The sequence below is a fragment of the Strix aluco genome, chromosome 5, assembly GCF_031877795.1.
Source record: "Strix aluco isolate bStrAlu1 chromosome 5, bStrAlu1.hap1, whole genome shotgun sequence".
Classification (NCBI taxonomy): Eukaryota; Metazoa; Chordata; class Aves; order Strigiformes; family Strigidae; genus Strix; species Strix aluco.
The window spans coordinates 20,346,561-20,357,751 of record NC_133935.1 but is presented as its reverse complement, the minus strand read 5'-3'; the positions used below and the strand labels follow the sequence as shown (position 1 = coordinate 20,357,751).

Below are 11,191 nucleotides of genomic sequence, written 5' to 3'. Positions count from 1 at the left end.
TCTATTATTTGAGTTCTGCTGAAAATGTTAGCTTTCAGGTGTATTTAAACCTTTATCTTTAACATACAGAGTGAGTTGCACATACAGTATTGGATTCATACAATTTAAGAGGTAATATAATTCTGGGGAAAAATCTTGTTCACCCCCAAATGGACCAATTAAATAAACTGATTGAGTTCCTGAGTGTTGCTATATTCAGAAGCTGAAATGTTGATATAGTTCTTTGATTTTTAAAAAAAAAAAAATTAAAATATTCTTTGATCCTATATGTAATGTCACAAAAGTGACAGGTGCCCTGAGAAATTGTAGTAGTGAAGTGTGGAATTCAAAGTGAGAGTCTTACCAGTTTGCTAATTACAGTGGAGGAGAGCAGAAGTATACCTGTAACTTAAGCTGCTGTACTCAGTCGTACTCAAAAACAAGCGTGCCTGGTGCAGACATAAGAGATATGCAAGAAAAGCAACTTCTGAACCAGATGGCTGACAAGGAGCAAAGACCATTACCTGGCAGAAGCAATCATGCTGGAAACCTGTCTCAATCTGAGAAGAAACTCCGGGAGGCTATTTGTGTGCTGCTGGTGGAGCTGTGTGAGAGATTCACATTCTTTGGCATTGTCTGCAACATGATCCTCTTCTGCACTGCCAAACTTGGCTATCGCAACTACCAGGCAGCCATTGTCAATATGTGCTTTGTAGGCATCTCCATGTTGACACCAGTACTGGTTGGCTGGCTTGCTGAATGCTTTGTGGGGAGGATCAAGCTTGTGTGCATCTGCATGTTTCTACACTTCCTAGGTAGGTGACACCCTGCTGACTATTTCATGTTTTAGTAATTCTGTTGCAGAAATGCATTATTGAGCATTGTTTTTGAAATCTAAGAATTTTCTCCAAGCTTGTGGCCACCTTCTCTAACAGCTAATTACTTAGTTTCTCCTCTACAAAATGCACTGCAGTATTTTTGCCTGTGTAGTTTAGTGAGGGAGTGCTCTGAACAAGACTAAGGAACGTTTGCATGTGCATCTTGTGATAGTTGGTGCACAAACTTGACTCCTCTAAAGTGGCTTGGCTATTCATAGCACAGATGCTCAACTGTTAAAATTGGTCCCTTTAACAAACATCTAAGGTTATCAGTGTTTGGCACAAATGTGAGGCTTTAGTCGGAGACATAGTATGAGAGAGAGTTTGGAAACTGTTTCCTAGCTGTTGGTAGTAAGACTTTATTGTATGTGAAGGTATATGACTTGTATTTGGACAAGAAGGAAAGATGTATTTAAGCACATACCAGTATAAACAAACTTTGCTTTAAGTAGTACCTGTGTTGAGAGCCTGCTTTCTGCTAGCATAGAACACAACCACTTGTTATTCTGAAGATCTTTTACATAAAACACTGTTTAAACTAAGTATGAACTGTTCTGTAGCACTCAGTGCATCTCACAGCTGATGGTTATTCTTTCAACTTAAACCAAGCTGATAGAAATACTTTTTACTTGGACCAGTTGTTGAACGTAAGCAAGTCTGATTTCTTTGATAGCCAGCCACGTTGTTATTTGGACATGCAACAAAGTTAAAAATCAGAGTAATTCCTGAAATATTCTTGAGCTGATTACAAAACCATTGTGCAAGCATCCTGGAAAAATGATTGCCATTATGTTCCACTATTTCTCACATGGGTTTCTAGTTTGGAGTCTCCTTCTGCCACTTGTCCTTTCAATGAATATCTTAAAGTAGAAGACTGGTGACACAAACAGAATTTGATATATGTGGGTATCATTTTAACCAGAACTTTTTTTTTGGAGATAGATCGTTACACAATCCTGATGTATTAGGGTTTGATGCACAATCGTAGTCTCCGTCATGGCTAATGTTGGTGGCATTGACACATCAATATATTTTGAATTTAGTCTCCAATTATAACTTGGAGAATCTGTAGCTGATTAAATCTGAAAGACTTGCTTTGCAGACTAGAGGTGGTAAATGCAATTCATGGCAGTGTTTCTATAAGTAAAGTTTCTGAAAATCATTTGTTTTCCATGAAGCTGAAGCAGAAAAAATTGTTTTCACAAATAATTTGAGAATTTGCTTGTTAAATTATGATTCCCATTGCATATTCTTTAAACTCCAGAACTGTAAAAAAGGCTACGCTCCACCATGGGGTGTTTTTTTTGGTTGATTGGTGGTTCATCACATGAAGTTACACGTTTTAGTTGGCGCCCTCTGGCAAGTGGAGAGCTACTGCAGGCAGTGGGGAAGGTCAGTGAGGAGCTACATTTCCAGAGTGAGGTCTTCAGTTGCTTGAAGAACCTGAATCCGTACAAGCATTTCAGAGGAAGATTGCTTTCTTGGAGGCCCTTAGTGGTCTTGCCTTACTATGTATAGCAACATCCAGAAAGGTTCTGCCTCTCTATAGAATTAAGACTATCCCTCTTTGCACTCTTTGATTTTTCATCTGTCTTTTCAACATAACTGCTTAAAAAAAATGTGTCTTATTCATCAGTCTGATTCTAATCCATTTCAAATGACAATTTTCTTTCCAATTCCAGGCACAGCACTATTACCGGTTGTGGCATTCCCCTTTGAAGATATTTACATTGACAGACGACATATTCTTCATACGCTAACCCAAAGGGAACAGAAAATAGTATTCTACTTTGCACTACTCACAGCTAGTCTGGGAATAGGAGGCATAAGAGCCATAGTTTGTCCATTAAGTGCATACAACCTTGAGGACTGTGGACTGAAGGAACTTCTTTCTTTTTTCAACTGGTTGGTAACTTAATGTCAACTAAATGTCTGTTGGGGACGATAGAGCATTGCCTTGAAACTCACTGCTGACTTACAAGGCAGATTCTACAGATGGTGGGTTTCATGTTTTGTTTTTAACTGCAAAACATTTAGATTTTGGAAGAGTTTCCAAGAATTTCTGTAAAAACTTTTTTCTAAATTTTTCCTTTTGCTAGGACCAGTAAGTGATCATCTGTTTTGGCCTCCTACAGAAATCTTCAGTCAGAATTAGGATGAACTGATTTGCCCAAATACTCAAAGACTTGACAAACTAGTTACTGTTAGAACAACATATTTTGCTTGGGTTTCTACCTTTAACATGGCTATTTCTTTAGGATATTCTGCTGTTACTCCCTAAATAACAGTGCCAAAATTCAATGATATATTAGAACTTACATCAGAGTAAATTTTAAGCAATGACAGGCAGCAGTAGAGTCTGTTGGTTTGCTGGAAATAGGGATTCCTAGTAGTCTCTAACACTGTTAAGCTCAGTGGCAGGAATCTGCTGTATTGTTTCAGCTCTGTTGCTGTGAAGTTTTGGCATCAAATAAACCACTTGACATTTGTGTTTTGGGTTGAATATTTTAAATTTTTTAAGAAAACATTGAGGAAAAATTGTTCCTAAAATGGTTCTTAAAATTCATTTTTTTTCCTATTAACTATTTCTCTCTCTCAGTGCATCAGAGAGGTTATTTTTGACGATGTGTTTGCCTGTATTTACCATTTCTGTAGCACTACACAGAGTGCTATATACATTCACCTGTACTTTCTGGTTAACCTGTGGAGTGAGGATCAAAGAAGTCACAGTGGGAACCTCCAGATTTCTGCTTCAAGGCAGGGTGAAATAAGCCCTATGCTGTCCCCCTTTTCTCTCATTTCCCTATACATGCACAGTTATTAAAATAAAAACTGAGCACATTTGCATATTAACAATGCAATGCTGAAGAATCAATGAAGATCTTAGTGAATCAGATCTCTCCTCCATTGGGGATGGCTTTTCTGACTATTCTTTTTTCCTCCAATTATGTTAATATCAAAGAGTTTTGAATTAAATGCAAACTTCAGTGAATAAGGCAGCTTTACCAAAGGTGGATGAGACTGTTTAGTTCCTTAGAGCAGATTCTGCCTCCTTGACCTGCCCATAAGAGAGAAAAAAAAAAAAAAATCCTTCATTTTTACTCTATTCTGAGTTTTAATCCTTAATTAGCAACATCATTTTGATTAAATAAGACTCTGGGGGATTAAGACTGGAGAGCAATCAGTTGTTCTGAAAGATAGCTCTGGAGAATTTATTGTACTGTGGTCTTAGCCATTCAGAATTGTGTTTAATCAAAGTGACATTTCTCAGTGTTGATTACAAAGGAGATATAATACGACTAAAAAGTTCCTTGGGGGAATCCAAATGGGTCAGTTCTTGGAACTTTGGAAATATCAAGAAAGGCACATGTGCGATTAAAAAAAAAAAATAATAATTTTTGCAATGAAATCCAAGGAGAAGCTGTTTGAGTGCACTCTCAAGATTTAAAAAATGGGGGGTTCATTCTTAGCATTCTTAATCTCATTAAAACCTCTCAGAATACAATCAGTTTTTCTTGGTAGGCTGTTTTTTCTTGGTAGGTGTTTGTCACAGGACTGAATTTTAAAGTAATATAAAATGAGATGGTTGCATACTCTTGATGAGTTTGAGTCTGTGTTCTTAGCCAAGTTCTATTTAAGCAGTCAGAATTATTGGTTTAAAGATTGGGTTAAAAGACCCTGTCATTACCTGTTGTCTAATTCAATCCTTGAAGAAGATTGCTTTTCACATCTAGGGCCTGGTTCTAACCCCTAGTATGAACTATGACTCTGACCTTTTAAATAAACAGAATATACCAATACTATGTGAAGAAAGGACTTGGCTTCTGCTGGACTAAGTTTCCCGAAGGACTTCTGCCTTTCTAAGGTTAAGGTTAAGACTGGTACTATTTTTGCATCAGGAATATTCTGTCTATGGGAGCGGAGAGTGAGAGCAAAGCGTACAATCCAGACTAAGGATGAGAGTTATCAGTGTTGTGTCTTGTCTTAATGATCTGCTGTAAGAAAATTGCAGGGAACATGGAACCAGACTTCCCTTCCCCTAAATATATACATTGTATATAATTCCAGATTACCTAGAGACTGCTTTCAGTGGAGAGGAAAAGTCCATGATTCTGATAAGTATCACCTCCTGAAAATCTAAATTACTTAAAAGAAACAGTAATTGTTCTGGAACTTTGGATGTGTCTTGGTGTGAGTTGCACCAAGCGGGAGAGCTCACCGCTGTGCATATCCTTGAGGTTCCAGGAGAGCTTCTGCTGCCTGGCTCTCGGCAGCACTGACTTTGCCCTGGTGGAGTACATAATTTTTCTTCTGCCACTTGCCCTGGGTCCTGTGAGGCAAGCTGCATAAGCATGTTCCCATGCCTACTGATGCACAGCCCTGTGGTCATTTCCCATCCCTTTGCAGGGGGAGAGAGTGTTGTCTTTGTAACCAAACAGACCTGAGTAGCATTACCAAGGTCCATACTGCTGACATGATAAAGGTGTTGCTTTCTTGGCACTAGCTAGATGTGGTGTAATGGGCAATGTCAGAACAAGTGGAAGGAATGCAGCAGGCACTTCAATACTGTAACTTGCAATAGGACTATGGTTTGTCTTGGCAATTACAGCGGGCCATCTAGAAATTTTAAATGAGTGAAATGTGGTTGAGGAAGTCTCCTAGGTGTCAAGAGAGACTTGCAATCCCCCTTTTAGGATTTTCAGATCAAAACCCTTTGCTGTGATTGCTGATACAGGGAGCTGCAATGAGAGGCTGATACTTTGCTCCTACCCACTCATTTGCAGTTGAGGAGGGATCAATCTGGAAAGCTTAGGAGTCGGATTGTGGAGGGGTAACTGGTCTGCCACAACATATTAAGATTTTTCTTTTATTGTTGAGAATGTAATTCTAAATGATTTGGGAGACATAAATACTCAAGTCCAAATAGCATACATGAGGCAGAAGTGGCACCAGGCAAGAAAGCAAGCTTTATTTCCTCAAGCAATATGTATTAAGCCATATAATTATGTATCAATGTCTATTGTACCTTTAAATGAAAGCATTTTGCTAAGGGTCCAGCAAAGGTGAAAGAATCTCCTCTTGCAGTTGCTTACAAAATGTAATCTGTGATGTATGGAGGTAGTACTACTCCATTATTGATCCATCTTCTTTGTTTAAAATACAGTTGTCTTTAAAGCCAACTTGGAACTTGAAGGTTTAGTCAAAGTTAAAATTCTTAACTTAAAATTTCAAAGACTTAAGTCTGCAAGCCAGAGTCAAATCTGAAGCAAAAATTACTGAATTGACTGACTCTGACTCTTCAAATGAAGTGTTATACTGATCCCTGACAGTTAGTATTTTTGGAAACTGTGACTCCAACAAAGTAGGCCCTCCCTAAATCTGATCTCTCTACTCTGAGATGCTGAATATTCATTGAGTCTGCTCTGTAGCCTCAAATCCCTGTTTTGTGTGAGAGTTATGTTTAAAGGGAAACCTTGGCTAAAGCTCTGCTGAAAGCAGAAAGACAGCACAAGTGGCCTGAAAAACAGTGTAAGTGGAGCAGCTTAGAATTTAAAAGAAGTTAGAGGGTTTATAACTGAAACACTTGTAATTATGAATGGTAAAAATTGGTCACTCGTGAGAAGAGGGCTATGCAGTAGAAGAATAAGCAGTACATTTTGTTTCACTTATGTTTCACTTATGTTTCACTTTATTAAATAGCTATATAGTTAATTAAAATTCAGCTTTTTTGAGAGGTTAGAAGAACTCATGATTTAATGTGTTATGTAGGAGTCAGAATCTAAGGAGAAAATATGGTGACAATATACTCCAAACTGTGCAGAAATAAACTTATTTGCTAGAATAAAGAAAATAAGTAGTTATTCTTTTGCATCCTATCAGGAAAATGCATTGTTTTGTCATTTTTTATTTCTGGGGGTTGTTCAGCACTTACTTGAGAAGGATCTCTGCTGCCAAAGACAGTGTCAGAGCAAATTATGCTGGGGAATCTCCTTATGAAGATGTTTCCAGAAGCCAAGAAAAATTCAACCTGAGCCTTGCAACTAATAGAAAAGTCATCCTTTCTGATAAATCTAATATTTCTTAAACAAGGGATGGTGGCATTAAGACTGGCATTAAGATTTCTCTCTTAAGACTAAAGTATGTGATTTGATATTGCATACACAAAACTTACATTATCAGATATTAAATGTGTAAATGATAAATGTTGATGTATTTAATTAATCTGATCCACAAGAATATTTCCAGTACTAGATTGATAATTTATTCAGCTCTGCTGCCTTAGTACAGTCACTTTAATCTTATACCTCTTGAAGCTGAGACATCCAAGTGAAATTTGGTGTAATTGCTGTGTCAATGTGTTCATGGTACTGATGCTGTCCATGCTTACTATACTTACCATGCCTTTAATTTAATGTTTTAATCTTCTCTAAAGGCCTTATATTATTCAGCCTCTCCACTCTTCTCTCTTGTCTCTGTGTACTAGGTTTTATTGGCTCGTTAACTTAAATTCAGCAGTTGTCTTTGTCAGCATTTCTTATATCCAGCAGTCTGTGGCCAGGAACCTTGGTTTTCTTATCCCATTTGTGTCCATGCTTATGGCTATGATCACAATTCACATGGTGCGGGGTGAAATGATTTACAAACCCAAAACAGGTAAGAGGCAACTATATCTTAGGAAATATCTTTAGAGATTATTCTCACAAACGAGGTCAACTTGCATATCTAACTGTTCTTCCACAATACTGCCCTGTTTGGTTGGAGATACTTGGGTTTTGTCTCTACAAGGTCTGTGCGTAAGAGACAACATCCATCCTTTGTAAAGGTAGACCTGGAGATTCTGGATAGGCTGAAAAGGGGGGAAGCAGCCTCTGGTAAACTTATGTACTTTTTCTGTTGTGTCAAGGCATGTGTCAAAGCATTTGCCTGTGCAGGAGGAGGTATAATATACATGCTTCTGGTGGACTTTATTTTGTCATGTTTGGTTCAACCTATGCCCAATGTGTTTTGGTCAGTTGAAGCAGAGTTTGTGCCTATGCTAAGGCACCAAGCACACTTGTGTTTTCTCCCTTAAGGGTGCTCCATGGCTTCATCTGAGCTTGCACCTGGGCAGCCAAACAGTGTGGTTAGTTAGCTAAACAGGAATATGCATTAGTAGCAAAGTAGTTTTATAATGCCTTTATCTTGCAGAACATCTGATGCTTATCGTTACTTCAACGTGCTTGCTTATACAACATCGTGTTTTTACACATTTGAAAATAACTAGAAATAATGAATAGCTCTAAATATTTTCTGTGCAGACTGTGCAGATATTTAACCAGAAGAAGTTCTTACACTTCTGTGGCCTCATCAGTTATTACCTGAGCTCTACAAAATCCTTTGATGGCTGCTACCCCTCTCCATTCACCAAACACACAAATATAAGTGGAGCCTAGCTGACTTGAAAAAGGCTGTATATGGCCAAACCTTGCTGCTCTTTTTCCAATAGAACCCAGAAACTGAAAGCAAGTTGTTGTTTCAGTACTTTTGTTACAAATATAATCCAAGGAAAAATATATTAGCAGTAAGGGAATGAATGCATAAATCAAGTGCCTGGGAATATCATACTGACTAGTCACTAGAGAGGTTTATTCAAAACAAATAGAGCCAAAGAAATGCATCTCCTCCACAGTGCCCTAAAAATGTCATGATAATATGCAGCTGAGGTCTGCAAAGACTAGCATCAAATTAGCTAGCTGCTTATGGAGAGAATGGTGGCTGTCTGGCTTGCTGGGGCTCACTACAGGTTTTACAACCTGAGACGGTAAAAAGATTCTTTCATATCCACCCCTGAGCTGGACTATTTCATACGGACTAAATCTGTAGTTTATACTCTAACTAGTTCTACTAAGTGGAATAATATGAATTTGCGGATTATGTCTATCTCGGCCATCAACAAAGCTAGCAGAATATTTTTTTGTATCAAGTGTTTTTCCCTATGAGTGTTGCTTGATTTATCATATATTTTCCAAGTCTTTGCAGAATGCCAATCCCTACACTAATATCTGCAGTTTTTCATCTCCTTAGTCAAAATAAAAGCTAATATATTCTGTACCTTCCAGTGAAATTATGAAATTGGAAATTCTTCAGAACCGTGATTCAAATCTACAGGTGACCTTAAATGATTTTTATATATGCTGCCTTTTTTTTATTTTAAGGTAACTCTTTAAATATGGATCATGCATTCAGTTATGTTTAGCTGTCAAGCATGGGGTTCATTTGCATTTCTTCCCACTGCTATAATTTTGAGGACTGGCAGGTGACCAGAGATGAGTCAAAAATGTGTATCTACCATCTAGGGTGTAATGTAGGCTTTTTATTGTAATTAAGTAGCATAGATATTCATGATTAGATCAAGGTCAAAGTAGCAGAACATTATAGCCAAGGGCTGAAGTATAAGCGAGAAGGAAAATCACTTTCTGAAAGTTGCAATTTAATATCTATACAGATAGATTTTTTTTTTTTTAAGAAAATGTTAGAAATACAAGTATAGAGTGTATGATGTTGATCTACACAATGTGCACTGATATAAATATTTATGCTCTTAAACACGTCTCTTACTAGCTGATCAGATTTGTAATCTGAAGAATTCACCACTTTGGAGTTCTGTGGGGTTTACTACTTTTCTTTTAAAGAAGGGATGAGATACTCTAACTACATCATTGGCAAAATCCTCTTGATATTGATTAGGTCTGTGTATCATTCAAGTTGCTTTTTGAACTACAACTTCAAGCAGCTTTATCTTCCTAGTTTACTAGATTTTTATAATCTGCTGGAATTCCATGCTGAGAAACACAGCTAAATAATGTATTATTTGTATGTTTGTTTTGCCTCATACAAAATAAAGTTTCCTACGTAGTTGACTGAAATTACATTAAAGAGGGTCTCAGCTGATCCATTAGGAAAGGCAGGGAAATGTCAGGATTTGTTGTGCGTTTTAGCCTTTTTTTTTTTTCAGTGAGAGTAAGAAAGAGTCTGCCCAACATCTTCCATTCCAAAGGAAAGGAGATGGCCATGACTATCTTCAAGACTAAACCAGGACACAGCCATGCTGTTGCTTTGTTGGGGTACTCCTCTGTACATCTTCTGATTTCAACACTGACTGGGTTCAAACCCTTGTAGAGCACCACATTACTGCTTTTCATTCCTTCTTTGTGAATGTCCAACCTCTAGCGTAGGGAAAATCAAAAGATTATCGCTTTTCTGACCTAAAACATGTAATTATTAGTTCTGCCAGTGAGTTGAGCTGATACTGACTTTTCTGCTACCTTCTTTTTATTTCTGAAAATAACTGCTTTTACAAGAGCCCCAAGTCCCACTTGTTTTCTGGTTAGCTTCTTAGTCAAGTCACTCTGGAATTCTGCAGATTTTTCTTTTAGTCTTCAGATTTGGTCTTGAAATAGTCTAGATCCTAAACTTAAACATCACTTATGATGAGTGGTAAGATTAGTTGTCTAGTACAGTCATACAGAACAATAAAAACTGTACCAACTCTGTGTTTGCAAGCTTTGATATGTTATTTCAGATTTTATTGAATAGTGCCAACATCTACAGGTTAATGCTAAACAGCCAGAGAGTTTTAAATACCAGGTTATCTAATAAAATGCCCTTTCTTAGTACTCTAGAGCAAATGCTTCTAATAGGTGTCAACGGATATTTCTAAAAAATCATTTCCATACCAGAGATAGCAGGGAGACATTTTGCCCCTGCAATCTGGGTTCACCTTAGTTTTTTGAGAGTATTTATTTATAGATACCCAAGTTATTGTAGTGCTTCAACACTCAGAAAAGCAGAGAAGTGCTATAATCCCTATTTGCATGGATGGCAACTTACCAAAGGTAAATGAATCTGCTTTCCCAAGCCTGAAGCTAACAGTTTTGTCCTTGTTTTACTTCCATTTCTATTGAGTCTGAGAACTAAGTTAGCAATTCCTGAACCCAGTAACCAGTAAGCAGGTTTTAATAGGCCAAATACTAGATTGGAAATTTCTCCTCTGCCACAACATGCTGCTTGGAAGTCCTGAGATAGTACTTCTGGCTTTGAAATGCATCCATGAAAATTCTCTTATCAGCCCTCTTTTGAGCTCCCTTTCCTTCTCACTTCACTACTTTCCTTCTCTTGCTGCTGACTTCAGCAGATATGCAATATTTCAGTACCATCTTGAATTGAAAACTAAACTCAAATAGAAAGCAAAAGCAAAGGAAAGTAATACTTTGCCTGCTCAGCCACAACAACAAATTGTTGTGGTGTGTTAAATAACTGGTAGAGAAAGGAACTTTTCTCTGTGGATTTTGGGC

At 37.6% G+C, this 11,191-nt stretch overlaps 1 protein-coding gene across 1 annotated transcript in view; it reads left to right on the top strand.

Moving 5' to 3' along the window:
• The first annotated feature begins 475 nt into the window (after positions 1–475).
• SLC15A5 (solute carrier family 15 member 5) overlaps positions 476–11,191 on the top strand; it is a 33,351-nt gene continuing 22,635 nt past the window's right edge. The window contains exons 1-3 of the mRNA XM_074825361.1: positions 476–794; positions 2,540–2,762; positions 7,342–7,511. Coding sequence (XP_074681462.1) covers positions 476–794; positions 2,540–2,762; positions 7,342–7,511 — 712 coding nt within the window. The remainder of the gene's footprint in view (positions 795–2,539; positions 2,763–7,341; positions 7,512–11,191) is intronic.